Here is an 18,676-nt window from a genome sequence, read left to right as displayed (position 1 = left end):
GTTCTCAATTTGAGGAAATGGATAACTATTTAAGAATAACTATTTAAGTGACTAATTAGAATAATGTGTGAGTTATTTCAGCAATGCTTGAGGTATCTTCAACTCTGAACTCTAGCTATGGGACTGTTTTAGTTTCATTATGCTGCCATAGCTACACTTAATCCATTCCACTGTCACAGAATGTTTATTTTCCACATTTCCAGCCCATTAACATCTCTAATACAACATGGGTTTTTACAACCACTCCCAGTCTCAAAATTGGTGAGTACTGTTTATCAAACACTTCTGACATCTCTGTTTAGGAAGCAGAGGAAAGACCTTCCCAGGAAGTGGATTTGGGCCAGGTAACTCAGTCTGTATCCATAGAGGGACAATGATATTTTGTAGCTTCTTTGCACCGTGAGGGAGATGAACCAATATCCTGAGCATGTTGGCATCTCTATTTTGGGAAATTGTAATCTGGAGAGATGATTATAGGAAATATGCTAGGTGGCTTCAAGCATTGTGAAGAAGTCTGCAGAGAGCCCTTGTTCCAAAATATTCCGGAACGCTAAGTAAGAATAAATGGGTACAAAGCCCAAGCTGGCATATTTTAGTTTGATGAAAAAATAACTTTCTAACAATTGCATCTGTCTTGCCATGAATAAGCTGCCTTTAGTAATAGTAAACTGCCTTGGATCATCTCATGGTGATGTCATCCAAAGGATTCCTAACCCAACTGTAAAATCAGATCAAGTAAGCCCATTTGAACTCTGAGAACCTGATTCTATGAAAGTTTTTATCATAAGCAAAGCACAAAGAAATTTGAATTCCATTTTTGAAGGAAAAAATTTAATATATTTTATCTTATTATACATTTTCCCTAAATTACAAAGTCAATAGCTGCAAATATATTCTGCTACAAAGCTTTCTGTAAGAAATATCTCTATAAGAAAATACATCTCATTAACATTTCCTGTAAATAAATTACTTCAAATAATAATTTTGGGATGTACATAAGGGAAATAATGCAAAAACCAGATTGTAGATGTAATTGCTATATAGGAAATGCTTGACTGAAATGTTCCATTTTTCACGTTGCCAAGCTTATAGAAACCTGTTTGTACAGACATTGGTTCTTGGATAGATCAGCTTATAATTTTTGTTTTAGCAGACATGTGGGGAAAATGTAAATCTTAATCACCCTAGTAAGTGTGTATGGGAAGCTGAAATTTTTAATAGATATGCAGACTCAGATTCAATTTCTACTGAGAAAACTTGAATTTGAGACTGCAGAAGGGGTTGAAGTAAAAGAAAATTAAGGAGTGACTTTCAGTCTATAAAAGAAAAGGTCAAAAGTAACACCTATAAGATAACATTTTTGCTTTATGCTCTAGACATAATATTTAGAACTGAGTAAAGTAAAAAAGTGATAAAATGGTTTCAAAGAATTTCGAGACTGTGGTTCCTATAGGTTAGCAATATGTAGATTTTACAAGTTATTCCATTTATATTTTTAATTTCAATGGCTGCAGAAAACGGAAACACTATCTTTGGCAAAAAAACAGCTATTGCAGACAGAAACTGGTACAGAAATTTCAGATGGTGCCATTGGCAAGTTAGAAGCTTATCAAGGGCTATGGAACCTCACTATACTAATCTGCATTGGGAATCCATTTCATGAGACCTCCTATTATTTTAGGACCTCAAAAATATAAAATAAATACTCTGAGGTCAATTAGCAACCTACACGGAATTCATCTGCATAGTAAATATTGTGATAGCAAACCCCATGGAAAACTTCCATTTAGGTTGTGTGGCTTTGGGCTTCAAATATCAATAGTCAGTTTTGTGCTTCAGATGTATGATCAACATGTTGCCAAAACCTCAGTATTTGCCATTTTTTTCCATATCCTTTGTGTACTTCTGTCCAGGGCAAATATAGATCAAGTTTCTATTATCAGCTTTAGCCAACTATACTGCAGCATGTGTAAAGAATAAATGTATTTATCAATCTAATTCTATCAAACATAGGGAATGCCAAAGCTTCAAAAAATAACAATTAGCATTGATTCTGTATTTTGGACACCTTGAAAATTTTTGCAAACTATGAAATTCTGCTCGGTACTATTCACAATTAATCAGGATAGTTTGGAAAATGAAATATATTTGGGGTAGGAATTACATACAATCAAGAAAGATACAATGTCATTTTTTTAGAATGTGAATGCACTCTTTTTGTCTTCTACTGGTTCTTATTAATTACTGATGCAACTAAATATTTGAAAAATGTAAATAAACAGTTTGAAGAAAAACAAGTTTGGTTTTTCCTAAAGACCTTCATAAAGGGCTTGCAATTATTTTGAAATTATTTGGAAAATACTGACTTTTTTTTCTTATCTACCAAGGCCTTTCACTGAGCAGTAGAAGTAGTGTTCCAAACTAAAAGGTGATTCTGCGTTGCAAATTAACTATGTTCCAGGACTTCATTTCCTATTTAACAACTCTTTTTACATAAGAGCCTATTGTATGCCAAGGTATACAGGGACTATTTTGTTAAACTATAACCTTGAACTAGAAATATGGCTTTTAGGTTATTTCTATAGGCAATCACCAATCTGAAGGAAACCAATCCTCCAGCACAACCTAAACTCTGGGAAAGTCACATGGTATCCGTAATTTTCACTGTGTGCTTTTTTCAGTAATAGCATCTTCACAAATGTGTACATTATTTACATAAACAAGTTGCATAATGGAAACACATTGGTTGTACTACATTTGTCACCCTTTCTAATCTGCTTATCCTCTTTTCCTTTTTCTCTCTCTCTCTGTGAGCTCTATATTCTTAATCACATTCCTTATTTTTTAGCCATTCTTCTGAGATCCAAATCCTATTTTCCACCATGCCGTAATGCATTAAATACACAGATTCACAGTCTGCTAGCATTGATTCTCCTCAGAAGTGATCATATTTTCTGACACACGTGGAGTCTGGCTTTGGAGGAGTAGGTGGCATCTTTCCATACTTTACATGACAGGCCCTTTGCGCAGTCACACCGCTGGAAAATTTCCAGCCCGTGAGAACCCTTCTTGCGCTGTTTGGTACAGACTTCCCCCTGATGGAGCACTGGTTTGCATATTTTGGTCCAGAAGTGACGAGCACAGCAAAACCCTTCAATGCAGTCTGACGATCGTAGGCAGGGGTCTCCTTCATGCCCTACAGAGATGATGGCCAAAAGATATTATCATCACACTTGAGAAAAGAGTTCTACTTGTCACTCAGAAGCACATAAGATATTTGTGCTTGTACTTCCTTCCATGGAGTTATCATTACTATGGAAAGTCTTGGATTCATATCAATCGGGTGTCTCTCTAATCATGTCAATCCATTATCATTCATTTTGATTATTTGCTGTCTGCATATCAAGTTCCATGAATAGCTAGGACTTTACTTTGGCATGGTCTGCTTTTAGATATTTCCCTGATCATGTCTGTTGTTTTTTTTTTTTTTTAACTAGGTAAGTGAAAAATAAGTAAATAAAAAAAAGTGCTTTCAAACTAATTAATTTGATACCTTCCTGGAAATATAAATAAACTGATTCAAGGAGAAAGCTGAAATTCTCAGGAACTCCTACAACCATGTATCAATGTCTAGCCAGCAAACAGAAACTTAAAATATAAGGTGTTTAACGCAGAGAACCAGACATACAGGTAGTGAGTGGCAAGGCTAAGAAGCACCAGAGGATGGAAAAGCAACAGAGCAGGAAACCACTTCCACATAGAGGCTGGAGGGTCCGAAGGAGAAGGTCATGTCAGAATCTGGAATCTGCAATCACTAGCTATGACTAGAATCCCAACAGGCCCACCTGGCAGGCGCTGAAGCCCCAGGGAAATACAGTTCTGCCAGAAACATCACCTGAAGCAGGCTTAGCATGTTGGCTTTTTTCTTTCCCTGCTTCTCTCCCACAGCCAAACCCGCATGGCCAGAAGCCACCTGACAGGGAGCCTAGAACATGCAGTCTATAAAGAGCTGTGATACAGAGTGGAGTAGTGAAAGGGCAGACAGCCCCAAGGTCAACCAAGAACGCTTCATTAAAAACATATGGAAGAACAAGTCTGGATATTTAACTCAGAAAAATGACTAAGTCAGCAAAGAGCAAATTTGGGCTGGGTTGCCAATAAACTTCTCTGTAATTTTGCCAGATTGTAAATATTTTAGGCTTTTTTAGGCTATGTGATCTGTCACTCCTCAATTCTGCTACATATCAGAAAAGCAAATTTAAGTAATGCCTAAATGAATAGGCAAGGCTGTGTTCCAATAAAACATTATTTACCACAAAAGGCAGCAGGACAGATTTGGCTCGCAGGCCATGATGTGCCAATCCTGGTCTAAAGGATTATCTGTCAGCCCAGATATAACCAATCCCCCTCTGTGATATGGACACAACTCACTAGCCATTGTCATAAGAGTTCTTCCTAGTTGCCACCAGAAAATTACACATAAGGGGTGCTTGGGTTGCTCAGTCAGTTAAGTGTCTGACTCATGATTTCTGCTCAGGTCATGATCTCATGGTTTTTGGGGCTGAGCCCTGCATGGGGCTCTGCGCTGACAGTGCAGAGCCTGCTTGGGATTCTCTCTCTCTCTCTCTCTCTCTCTGCCCTTCCTCCATTTATGGGCACACGTGCATGCATTCTTTTTCTCTCTCTCTCTCAAAATAAACTTTAAAAAAGAAGAAAATTACACATAAAACTATATAAAAATATTAGTAAATTTGAAACTGTACTGTGACATAGATATCTGTTGGAATAACGAAGGATATTCATGTAATAACAGATGTATGTAAATTTGGTGGAATAGAAATAGGAGATTGGGTAAAGGACGTAGGTCTTCAGAGAATTATAGATAGAGGATAATTGAAGAGGAGTTGTTCATCTCCTTATCACTCTCCACTTCAACAATAATATTCCAAGGCCTAATAGGTCAGATACTTTATAGAATACTAGCTCCTCTGGGCATGCAAATGTGGGGAAATGGTTTTGTAGTCAAGAAATATGGGGAAATAGGGGTGTTTAAAAATGTAATCAGTTTTCCTCATTGCTGGACTTCTGACAGCCTTCAATATACCAATATTTATTATATAAAATTCTCAAAATGGGAATATGCATTATTACAAACCCTTTTATTCAAAGAAGGTCTTAACAGAGTAATGCTCCACACTTGTTAAATGCGTCCTTTAAAAATAGACATGTTTCATGCCTTTAAATTTTTACTATTAGTATTTAAGTTTAATAATTTCATGCTTTCAAATTTTACTGTTAGTGATTAGGCTTCCCAAATATTTTGATACAAGTAAGGGGAATTTTATGACCATACATAATTCCACTAGAAACCAATTATTTTTGATAAGTTGGTTTATGAATAGTATAATATGTGGTTGTGTATTGAAATAAAATGTCTGTAAAGGTGAGAAAAAGATACAAAAGACTAGGGATTTAATCATATGACAGCAAACATTTAAAGGCAGGACTGTTTAGAAACTGGCATGATTGATCAGGGTGCTGTAGTTATTTTACTATGCATTTTGTAACAATTTAAGATCTCTTAGAAACCTGCAGGATCCTCATAATTAAGAATAAATTAAGAATTCAGTTAAAATTTTGCCAATAAAGTATCTTCCTTGTATTTTTTCTAAAATCAAAGCAATGAATTACCTATATTTTAATTTTACTTCTTTTAAAAACAAGAAAAAGTAAATGTACAACTACAGATAGCCTACCTTTTATATGTGACATCTTAGTGTGTGGTCTTCCTAGATTCTGCCATCCCAAGTCGTGGTTTGAGTAATGACCATGGTTTCGATCTCTGTGTCGAGTGCCATCCAGAGCTGGGATGTGAGGGGTTAAGATGCTCTCAGTGACAGGGATGCAGATGCCTGGAGATGGTAGGTAAGCAGTTAGACTTGTACAATTCTATAAAGTATGGCTCCTATCTAAGTATGATGCTGATATGAGGTATGAAGCTATATTCTGTCTCTCTCTCTCTCTCCTCTATTGAACCATTCATTTATTTACATAAAGATTAAATTGTAGTATTTAATATGAAATAATATTAAATCGTTTGGTTTGAGCTAGGCTCCCTTTATTTGAATCTTGTCTCTCTCAAGACCAAATGACTGTGGGCAAAAATTGGAATTAAAACATTGCATTAAGTTATTGTGAATATGTGTGATGTGCTTACAGTAGTGACTTAGCAAATATTAAATTAATATTAGCTATTAGTACTTTAAAAGTGTCTGACCAGACATACACCTTCAGTATCCAGTTTCCTTTGTTCAATCAGCAATATAATCCTAGTTTACATTGTAAACACCCTGAATGGTATGAGGCCTTTCTTCCCTTCACCTGCCCACAGTACTTCCAATAGGACTCTGTCCAGAGGTCAGGAGCAAGTATAGGAAAAGGACTATGATCATATTGTTTCACATGATTAAGTTTATGTTTATGATCACTGGCTATAATTATTTAATGATTTTATCATGTATTGTCTGTGATTCTTTATTTCATCATTAATGCTGAATTGTCTGCCTATAAATTCATGGAGATTGGGGGAAGTCATGCTTATGGAAAGGCTAGGGAATAGACTCCTGTGTTTCCTTTTGGAGGAAAAAATCACTCCCTCCCTATAAGTGTGGTGCAGGGTGGAGCCTTTAAAAGAAGACACCTTGAACAGAAGAATTAAGGTATGACATGAATATGCAACTGGAAGAGGGACTCACCACTGTGTTGCTAAATCACAGCAGGTTCTTTGGTCTTTTGCATGTATTCACTCATGTTTAGTGGAATAGAATATCTAGCTATTTATATACAACACTTCAACATGGCAAATCCTAGATCACCATAAATTGTACGATATACAAAGTGATCAGAGTCCAGGAAAACTAGGATTTGGAAGGTAATCCAAGTAATTGTACACATATCTAAACCATGATCCAATCCCTGCCAGTTTTGAAAGACTCCTTACATTTCAGGGGCTGGCTAAGGAGAATTTGGTCTAATTTGCTAAGCAGCTCTCACATAAAAAGAAAGAGGCCTATCAACATCGAACTAGATCTTACCATTATTACAGCGGGTACCAGGACAACACATGCCATCTCTGTGGCAGCGCTTCTTTTTTCTTCGACACACCATGCAGGCCGATGATCCTTGGTGGGGACTATGGCAGTATCTCCCAATTTCACATTCCTTATCACTGCTACAAGGGTAGGCCTGTCATAAAGTAGAACAACAACACCAAATGCAAAGTAGATTAGATCTTGTAACACTTAAAAAAACTTACTGCAACAAATCATAATGGGAAATAAATCACAATACATTTCTCGTCAAGGGAAACATGCCATTGTAGTAATGTTCTGAGCATAGATCCTACATAGTGACACTTTTTTGAGAACCTTATAAATACTGATTGTTGATTGTAACAAAGATAATGTTGATGCTATTCATATACTTTTGTTGACACAACTTTGGAATTGGAATTTAGATTTTGTGTTGATCAATGGAGCTTTTAAGGGTAACTTTGAGAGCTCAGAAATAGTTGTAATTGTTCAATTTTTAAAAACATTTATTTATTTTCTAGAAAGATAAACAGAGCATGAGCAGGGAATGGGCAGAGAGAGGGAGACACAGAATCTGTAGCAGGATCCAGGCTCTGAGCTGTCAGCACAGAGACTGACTCTGGGCTGGAACTTAAAAAGGGTGAGATCACGACCTGAGCAGAAGTCGGATGCTCAACCGACTGAGCCACCCAGGCACCCCAGTTGTAATTGTTATACTGCCACTGATTTAAGGCATAAATAAAACAGTCAGCCTAGCTATGCTGTTTTTTATCCACGAAATTGGATGAGGGGGTGGTTAAAAAAAAAAAAAAAAGGGTTGTGCTAGAAGCTAAAACATATCTTCTGCCCAGTTATAGAACAAATATATTAAGAGGGACTCCCTACAATTCCTGCCTATGAGGACCACGGCAGAGAACCACTTCCAGAAGTGTTTGAGGTTATGAGCTGCTTGGCACAAGGAAATCAAGGAGCAGGGTCCTCATTCCAAATGTGGTGATGAACAGCAGGGAGTTCCAAATGGTCAGAGAAATAAATGCTCAACTCCAATTGCAGCATGTTCTCAGGAAACATAAAGGCAGGCTCTTTACATACAAAAATAACCCTATGGGCTACTGCACCTTCAGTGCAGAAAGGACTCTGTTCCTACATTTCTCACCAAGGGAGGTACTTAAGCAGTGCCCCATATTATCTCCCAAAGTAAAAATATAATCTCCAGTTATGTATTCCTGGCCTCTTGGAAGTTTTTGGAACACTTAAAATGTCTCTGTTTGCAGAGACTGAGTTGAGAAACAGCATTGTCACACCACACATCAAACTCCCTCATATTTTGAAGCATGGTGACAGGGAGACTTATTTGTAAGTTGTTTTTCTTTTCTTTTTTGTAGTTCTTTTCTGTTTTCAGAGTCAGGCATGTTTTTTTTTTTTATTGAAAAATATAAAAAGTAAAAAAGAAGCCATGTAGTTGTTTTTAAGCACACATAAATGGTACAAATGTAAAACTATGGGTAAAACTTTTATGACTCTCAAATAAGTAGTGTGATTTGAGTGCTTTGCTTATGAAATGAGGTTTGATGACCCCTGTCTGTGTGAGTGGTCTATTTCTTTTCCCTTGTCTTTCTTTCTCCCTCTCTTATACTCTCTTTCTCCCCCTGCTCTTTTCCTGCCAAGTGTGGCTACAGTCAGTCCCCACGTATTTTCTGTTTAGATCTGATTCTCTTCATTTTGGTAGAGGAAATAAATGTGAAGCTGACATGAGAGTCTGAAAACTACATGTTCTGTGGGAAAAATTATAACTTCAGCATTATTACAATTTACCGTTTACCCTCAAGAGAAAATAGAAAAATCATGAATTTCAAGTTGAAACTGCTTTTGAAGGATTGCACAGTAGCCATGCTTGATGCCTACATTATAATTGGAGCCAGATAAAGCTATAAAGTGAATTTGCATATTGTTGTCCCATTCTGTATCTCCCTCATCAGGCTTAAGAGAGAATATGAATTAGGGTAAATTCAGAGTATTAGGCCATTTTTCAAAAATCCAAGACTGATGAAAACAAAACAAATGTCACTTCCCGCCTTGCCACACTCTCTCCCCGAAGCACTTTACTCCCTTCATATTTAAACCCATTAATTTTGATTGAAATACAATTCACATGTTTCTGATTCATTTACATTTATTTCATCAAATTGTTTTGCAAGAAACATTTGATGTCTTACAAGTTTTTTTTTCCCTTCCTCAAAAATAGGACATGTTCTTTCAATGGAAATAAACATGTGCCACCTAAAACATCACGTGAAATTCACAACACAAGCAACAAATCTTCAAGGGATTCTGAATATAGAATAATATTTGATTCAATTACTAAAAAAAAGTCTATATGGTAAAAAACAAGTTGTTTGCTAAAAGTAGCAGTTCATTTATGCAGAAAATTGTGGAAGGCACATCATTAACTTCCCATTCTCAGATGGTGGGAAATGGAAAATATTTGAAATGGAAAATATTTGATGCAGATGATATTGCAAAAAGTTAAATGTACAGTAGTCCTTTATTTGAATGGGGTCACAATAAAATTCTCACAAGTTTTTCAGAGGTAAACTCAGTTGTTCTAAGAGGTAAAATACACTGGAGGATGTGTAGTTTTATTATGCATGTATATTACACCTATATATATTATATTTAAATTGGCTTTAAATAGAAATGACACAGGCAGAAAACTATGCAGAATTTTTTGTGATAAAAGATTATCATTAATGTGATGTTGCACTTGAAATGGAATCCCAGAACATAACATTAAGAGCAATTCTTTGAAAATTAAAATAAAATTTTAGTAATTGAAATTCAAGGTTATACAGCTTCTAGTATGCTTATAAAACTGCTTGCTCCAATAAACAGCCTTCAAATATAAATGAAATTAAAAAAAATGATAAGACACATTGACTGAAGCAGGCTTTTGGGAAAGCAAATAATATGGGGGCATGCCTTACCTTCTGATATCAATGTCGCCCAGCCCAGATCTCCTCAAGCCATATGGTTTCCTTTGGCATAACCATTAGCAATAAAACATAGAACATGAGAAAATATGGATCTGAACCATTAATAGCAATTCTTGTATTTTCAGCCTCATACATGATTTTTCAGTAAAGAGTTTGAAACAAGACTATTTACATCTCAAGTGTGAGGGCTCTGCAGCTTGCTATTGTTTTTTCTCCACATATCCCCCTTTAACATATCTGGAAATGGTATCCTTGTAGGCAAGAGAGGAAGGGAGGTAGAATGAGGGAGAAAAAAAAGGGACGAAGGGAGAGAGGCGCACGGATAGAGTAGCTACAGAGGATCCTGAAGAAGTGAGGACTGTGGCAATTAATAGACCACTAAAGGGAATTACATACATTAGTGAAAGTGCCATTCAGATACTTTTCCATAGAAAAAAAAAATCTTTATTTTCCATTTACTTTGGACTCGGAAGGCTGTTCCTGTTTCCGTTTGTTGATGGTTTTATGACAAACAAAAAATGAATTTGAGTATCTTAGTCTAAGTTTCCATTTAACAAAAACAATAATATGCCTGCCTGTTACTTATTTTTATAAATTAACAAGAAGACTGATTTTTTTTACCTCTATGGAAATGATTAATAGTGAATTTGTATGGCTCTTCATTTACTTGTCAAGCGAATGGTCTGAGGAACAGTGAAATTTGGTTGCATGATCATCCAGGAATACTTGCCTCCATGAAAAATCATTCCTGACTTAGCGTCAGTCACAATGAGGAGATAGATTCGTTTGAAATTCCTAATAATAGCAGGTGATAGGCCATAAATTAAGAATGTTTGAGAGCTGTCCATGATCAGGTCAAAAAGCAAAGAAGTTTTGCCCAACCCCCTTTCCAGGCTAAAAATAGAGTGTTTTCTAGTTATTATTACAGCCAGGACCCGAACTAAAACAGAGTGAACATGTTGGGCACGGCTTGAAAATCAAGTCCATCAAAAATGAGCATTTCTTTTTAGTATGAAGGATTTTTTTTTTACATCCATTTACTCTGTGCGAATTTGTAATCATTATTTAAAATTTTAGCAATGAAGTAAAGAGAGCTTAAGTGATTTCTGCAAATAAGTCTTATGTGCTCAATAGCAGAGAATTCGGGGATTCGGGGCCTACCCTGGCTTTCAGGCCTCCCTACAAGGTGTCATGACTGAGAGCATTTACCAGTGACGGTTCAATGCACACACAGAGAAGGGGTTTTCAGTGCTGACCTGTGTGCCGAATTTAGAGATTAGAAAAATAAACTTGGCCACTTCTCTCTCTAGAAGCCTCCAAATACCAACAGCATGTCCGGGTGCAGCTGTTGGAAAGACGGAATACTGGCGGACAACACAGACAATGCCGTAAACAACATTTTCTCATTTCATTCCTTGACAACGGTTTTATGTCCACTTAAATTCAAGGTAATCAGAGTTACAAGTAAAAGCCCTTCATGTGATTAATGATAATTAAATAATATTCTAATGAATGAAATAAAACGAAATGTTAATGCATCTTATTTGAACTAATTGAGGCTGTTTTTTTTTTTCTTTCAATTATTCTCAGAGCTTCGAGGAAAAAATACCTGTTAATTTGAGAGTAAGATTTAGGGTTGCATTTATTCTTAGTTTTCAACAGTTGTCCATCCCTTAAAACATGCAAATGCAACAATGACATCATCAATTCCCTACGAATAATGAAATGAGAAAAATATCTAGGTATCTCAGCAGCACTGGCTATTGAACAGACCTTTGGCCACAACCGAAACCTTAGTTTAACTCCCAAGTTTTCAAAATAATGACATTGTTCCTGTTTAATGATGGGTAGGAAAAAAAAGGAAGGGAGAAACATCACATAGTGTTCATGTGGGATGGCCACCCATCCGGATTCTTGCAAGACCGTCCCAGTTTTGTTGTTGTTGTTTTAATCGGGACAATCCTTTGTCCCCGCAAGCACTGTTTGTAACAATCGGAAGTTTTCTGGAGCCAGAAAAACATCATCAGCTGGGCGGGAAGAAGAAAGCCTGCAGGGGGACGACCCAGCTGTGGGAATGAAAAACATTTGGGGCGAGTGCATAGAAGGAGGTAGCAGCAAAGGGCTGGGGACTAGAAGGTCTGGGGTCTCAAAGGGAACTTAGCAGAAGGTTGGCAATTAACATTTGGGAAACCAGATCGGACTGGCTCCCCACCCCCAACTCAGTTCTTAGAGAAAAGATAATTTCCCTTGCCTAACATTCCATATGATAGCTCTCTGTTTCAATGAATATACAAGCTTTGCTACCATTTAAGGTGGTAATTTCAAAATCAAACCTTAAAATTGCAGCTTCGGGAGATGCAGGGACATAGAACTCAAGCTGGCTAATGTGCACTCGCATGGTGCATGCCAAAGGCAGTGCAATGGGATCTTTTCCTTTGTCCACAATTACCTCTAGGGGATAAGGGTGTATCTTTGAGGATTCCTGAACATAAGGCCAGGAGGATTGAGCTATATTAAATTGGAGGGGAAAAGTTCAGAAATTTCATGATGTTCTGGATGTGTGCCATAGGTTCATTAAGGCAGCTGTTTGGGTATTCATTCAATATTCAATAGTTGTTTGTTTAGCATTTCTTTATTGAACACCAGCTACAATCCAGACACAACTAGTTCTGTGATCTACAAATGTTCTGCCTGCACTATCCATAAAACAATTTTGAAAACTATGTATCCTCTCACGTGGGTAACATGTAAAATTTTTCAGCACAAGTTTAGCTAGCTTTATTAATGTGACATATAATGCTAAATATTTTATAAGATGAAATTCACAGTAATGGTTAGTTTTAGAAAACATTCAGTTAAATATTGAAATATACAAGTCATCACAACTATTTTGGATGTTCTGTATCCATAATTTTCCAACCACGGCGAAGCTTCACTTTTAAAGAATTAATGACAAGACAAGGAGAGATGTGTTTAGGATGCCTAATCAACCACTAAGAACACCGCTGTTAAGCCAATACTCCAAATTCTACTTTCATCTGTCATCCATAAAAGGTTTTATACTGCTGGTTAATGCAGTATATCAAGATTTGGAATGCATGACGATTTTGCCTTTCTTTCCACATAAAATGGCAAAAGGCTTATTGTAAACACAGGCACATTCCCAGACAATTGTAAGGAAAAAAAAAAATCATGCAAGTTAAGGATATGGAAATCAATTCCCTTAAAACAATTCATGCTGTGCACACTGTGGAAAACCTTTGGGTACCTCTTCCACATATTCATTTTAAGGCTGGGATTGTTAGATATTTGGTTTTGACATAGAAGTGCAGAGCTGAGAGACTTCTGCTAATGCCTCCTGGATTATAAATTAGGAATGATGGATTTCTGCCAGTGGTCCATTAACTTCCCCAATATGTTCAGAAAAATCTCACTTAAATCCTAAGAAACAATAATTCTATGAAATCAAGGCAAAGTCCTCTCTAAGTTGGGTTGCTCCACCCTGTTCTCTGTATATCATTAAGCAGAGGAGATAGCAGGGAGTTCTCTACTTGGAACACAGACCACATGTTCAACTGTAACATGTTCATTGCTACTATTGATCAGGAGACAGGTGGGGAAAGCTAACCCTTTCCATAAGGTCTCAGCACTTAGAGAAATCTAAACCTTGTAGTCTACCTGATTTTCCTTTTGCCTGTTTTTGACCCATTTTCCTCTCATTTGGAACAGATAGGACGAAAACACTTGCATGCTCAGAAAGCAGCATCTCAGGAGTGCTTTTGCAACAATGGTCGGAGCCCTTTATACTCCTTATATCATTATAAAGCCCTTTGTAGTTCTGTGATTGGTGGAGTATAATTGTTCTAGCCAAAACAGAGGAAGAAACTACACAATTTCAAGTTTTCTTCCAAATCCAGGATTGAAGGCCTACAATATAAAATTTTCCATGTAGCCTCACACATTTTTCTGACCTCATGACCTTCAGAAAGGTAACATGGTAGGAAGAATTTTGGGGTCCTACTACAGTTTGAATTATGCCCCCACGATTGATTGTTATAAGTTACTTAAGTGAGAACAGTCTCAGTTCTCTCCTTGATAAGGCAGATAGCATTTCTACCTTCAGCAACATTTCCCTACTTACCAAATCTTTAAAATCTCACAGGGTTTCTTTAAAAACAAATTGTTCACAGACTCCTCATAGAGATTCTAATTTTGTGAATTGGATACGGTCCAGGAGCCTGTATCATTAATAAATTCTGTCCTGGTAATCATAGATACAGTAAGATAGGGAAACATTTCTCTATAGACTTGTTACAAAGATTAAGGATGCTTCTTGCATATATATCATGGAGAAAATGCCTGGTCTCTATGAGATATGGACTGAATATTATCTCTGATAGACAGGGGTCTAAGCGGGGAATTGGTTCCCCGACATCACCATGAGTCTAAGTAAGAGATTCGCCGACAACAGCTACTTCCAGGCAGGTTCACCTTTACTCCTACTGCTGAGCCACTGTGCTTCGGGGTAGGCTTGAGAATTTCGGAGACTACATGAAAAAATAAAGTAACACATAACAAACATACCAGTGCACTTGGGGAGATACACAGTGTAGACTCAGAGCTATCAACACACCCGTTGTAGCTGGACTGTTTCATATCCTCATGTGGTGTGCACCTGTGTCTTCTTGGCAAGACACAGCTTTGCAGTTTTCTTTGGATCTCGTATCCCGTGGGTCTTTACAAAACAACTACTTTTTCTCCCCGTATCAAGTATGATAAATAGATGGATGTGTGTTCTCATTATTTCCTATTTCTGGTAGGGCATCAAATTTCCCTGTCCAGTGAAAAATCACATTCAAACTTCAAATATTGAAGTCCAGGTAGGTATGAAAACTTAACATACTTTCTTTAGGATTATAGAGTAAGTAAATGTTGGTAAATATTTCTGAGCCTGAATGTAAACGCTTGTGAATTTTAAATATTATATGGGGGCGCCTGGGTGGCTCAGTCGGTTGAGTGTCCCACTTCGGCTCAGGTCATGATCTCATGGCCCGTGAGTTTGAGCCCTGCGTCCGGCTCTGTGCTGACAGCTCAGAGCCTGGAGCCTGCTTTGGATTCTGTGTCTCCCTCTCTCTCTGCCCCTAACCCACTTGCATCTGTCTCTGTCTTTCTCAAAAATAAATAAATATTAAAAAATATTTAAATGTTACATTATTTGGAGACATTTTTCATTTCTAAAATCATGGTTTATGAATGATGATAAAGAAATCCAGTGAAGATATATATTAATCTGTGTATACAGGTTTCTGTGTGTGCATAAGTTATTAATTGCATCTTTTCAGGAAGTACATCCAAGAAAAGTATAGCAGAATTTACCCATGGAAGGTTGGACAGAATTACTGAGAACTGAGAAGAGGAAAATTTTAGTTTCCATGTAAACTCTTTTAAAAATTTTCTAATTTGCACGTGGTGTATTATCTATTAAAATTAACACAGTTGTTAAAGGAACTAATTTTAAGAGCTTCAATGTGAAGTTTCTTTTTCCTTGCTAATTTATGCCTCCTAGCTCTTGTATTAGGAAGTCTTGGAAGAGCTTGGGTTTCCTAGAGTCAGGATTTCTTGCAAGAGTATCAAGAATCCAAGCTGAAGTTTCTTGATTAAAATTTTTCTGTTTTTATGGATGTGACCTTATTAGCAGAGTCAGATCATTAATACATTTAGATTATATACACATACAAATAATCCATCGTCCCAACAATTCCTTGAGGTGATGTTTATAGTATTGTTCATTTAGTATAGAACATGCAAACTTTACATTTCTCTGGTATCATTTCTCTTCCCCGCAGTCTATTCTGATTATGAGGAAACAATTGATGAAAGCCAATAGAACTGAAAAGTTTGTTCTTTTATGGCTGGGAAGATGGGAAAAAAATCACAGCATATAATCCTCAATATTTGTTTGCAGTGAAAAGACCCAATTTCTATGTAAGAGCCACTTTAGGCTCTGCATAAATATTGATTAAAAATACAAAATATTACCATTCAAATTTAGAGTCACGAGCAAGAAGGCAGGCCTGCGTTCTATCCCTCCAGGTGTGCTGGGAGGAGAAGCAATGACTTGAGAAGAAACAGGGCCCCATGTGATTCCCCAAGTGGTTGGAGCAAGGGGTTTACTTAATTGTTACAGACACAAAGATTGAATTGACTAAAAACCTTTGGATTAAAAAAGTAGGATGCAGAGGTGGTTGACAATTCTAACAAGAATTCTGCCGAAATAACTCCTCTATTTCTACCTCTGCCATTTGGAAGAAAATAAAAAGTAAGTGTATGAAGAATCCTGGACTAGAATCATTACGACATTACACACTACTGACATACGGAGGGACTAAAGTTCAAGTTACATGTGCAGCAGGGGGACGGACTTTAACTCCTGGGCTTTGGATAAGCCAACATGTCTGTTACTGAAGTGAAAGGAATAGAAGTCATTTAATCTATTATTTTGCCATCCTTATTCTTTCCTATTTCCCAGCTTGACTCCTTCCCTAGCCACCCAAGCCAATATTTATATAGCCTGTAAAACAGGTTAGGAATCTGTGCCCCACACCCCAGCTTCATTTTTATTTTTATGGAATGTTCAGTTGATGGGACAGTTCTCACACAGAAATTCATGCAAGGAGCACTCAAAATGCACTCATACTGTCATTTCTGGGTTCCAAAGATCAGGACAAACTATATTGAAGACAGTTTGAACTCATTCTCAGAGTCTCTGATGTAACAAAAGGGTTAAAGCATCAGGGTAGAATAGTTGCCTGACTTCCTAATGGATGAAATTACAATAGCTAAGGCTACTCATTTATTTCAGACATTTGCAAGATGATTGGGTTCAAAAGCCCCAGCTTGGAGAGTGTTTTTGTTTTTAGTGTCTGATAATAGCAATTATATGACCACATGTTGTTTATTAAAATAGAATAATTTTCCAAAAAACAATCGATATCTTGATACACACGTGGTCTTACTTACCAGCCTTTCTACTCCCCTGAACCAATTTAAATTCTTATTGTGTGAAAGAAAGAAGAGGACAGCAAGGACAGCTGGTCAGCAAGGACAAAGCAAACTTATGTCGAGCAAACAGCATGGCATAAAGACATCACTCATTGACTTACAATCTATTTTTATCAAAAAATTCTATTTAAATGCTTTGTTAGAAGATTGGACAAGGAGGAGGTTATAAGCCAAAGGACAGATCCTTTGGTTTGTGTGACCCTCCTGTTCAAATCTCAGCCTCAGAAATTTGGTACATCTTGTGATGAAATACTCAATGTGTTAGTAATCCCAAAGAAAACACATTGAAGACGTTGGTCCCCCACGCCACCCACATCCCATTCATCTGCTTTGGTGTGGCAACCAGCACATTCTCAATAGTGCAAGGGAGGTCAGATGATTTGTTACTAGATGAAACAAATGAAATCATGTCTCTGGGCTTAAGTCACTTCCCCTCCATCCCTTGGTCCTTCCAGCCTGTGCAAAGAGTATGCTCCTCTGTATTTCTGCTGCTTCCTTTGTTGGCCTTTGTTCATTACTAGAATCACAGATGTACTGGCATTGGACTCTTTTTAACACCTCTGAGTCTGGCCTCACATTCCAGCAGACTTGTAGAAAATATGGGGCATTAAAGTGTGAGATGGGGAGGGAGGGTGGGAAAGAGAAGTGGAATGCAACTAGGAAAACAAGGACCCTCCACCCCACCTGCCCTGAGGTCTGGAGTAGAGCTGTCCTTCCTCAGACAACCCCACTGCTATGTTGGTTAATCAAAAGTCTAGGCAAACAAATCAAATGAAATTCATTAGCCAAATGGCTAATAGAGTTTTTGTATAACTTTGCTAGGAAATGCTATCTGAAATCTGTCCTGTTTGGTTTTGTTTGTTTTAACTTAAGACAGCTGTGTCATAGTAAAGATGACCAGAACACATTTTTGTTCTCAGCATTACACATGATCCCAATCTACCTCCCCAGCATTTGCATTACACATGCCAGTTCTTTGGGGCTACTTGCACATCCTTTAGCCACACTCCCTCATGACTAGGCATTTGTACATATTCTTCTACCAAGAATACCATTCCTCCATTTACTTCCTCATCAGAGTAAGTCCAACTCACCATTCAGAGATTATATCAAGTGACTTTATTTGGGGGAACCTTCTGGGTTGGCTCCTCACGTCCAGCTGATTCGGACATCCCATGTCACCTGCACCCTGTTAATACTTCATGCTTATTTGTTCCATGATATAGAGTGTGCTGTCTTAAAGTCTTCCTCTGCCTTCTTTATACTTTTTGATTACAGAAACCATTTTTCATCTCTGTATCCCCAGTGGTCACATCATGCCTGGAATAACAGCATTCCACATTTTGTCCAGTAATGAATTAATGAACGAAGTTTTGTCATAACAGTGTCTGCAAATCTGTACAATGAATTGACAAAATTGCTCACATAAGTACCCATGAGAAGATGGTAAAACAAAAAAAAAATGAAAGAAAGAAAAGAAAAGAAAAAGAACTTAGAAATTAAACAGTGATTTTTTATATATTTTGAAAT

At 37.2% G+C, this 18,676-nt stretch overlaps 1 protein-coding gene across 1 annotated transcript in view; it reads right to left on the bottom strand.

The window, feature by feature from the left end:
- Nucleotides 1-809: 809 nt before the first annotated feature.
- DKK2 (dickkopf WNT signaling pathway inhibitor 2) overlaps nt 810-18,676 on the bottom strand; it is a 102,169-nt gene continuing 84,302 nt past the window's right edge. Inside the window, exons 2-4 of the mRNA XM_003985106.6 lie at nt 7,095-7,245; nt 5,757-5,912; nt 810-3,196 (exon numbers count right to left, since the gene is read on the bottom strand). Of these exons, the coding sequence (XP_003985155.1) occupies nt 2,946-3,196; nt 5,757-5,912; nt 7,095-7,245 (558 nt within the window). The 3' untranslated portion in view covers nt 810-2,945. The remainder of the gene's footprint in view (nt 3,197-5,756; nt 5,913-7,094; nt 7,246-18,676) is intronic.

Source organism: Felis catus, chromosome B1, assembly GCF_018350175.1.
Source record: "Felis catus isolate Fca126 chromosome B1, F.catus_Fca126_mat1.0, whole genome shotgun sequence".
NCBI lineage: Eukaryota > Metazoa > Chordata > Mammalia > Carnivora > Felidae > Felis > Felis catus.
This window is presented reverse-complemented; position numbering and strand designations above follow the sequence as displayed.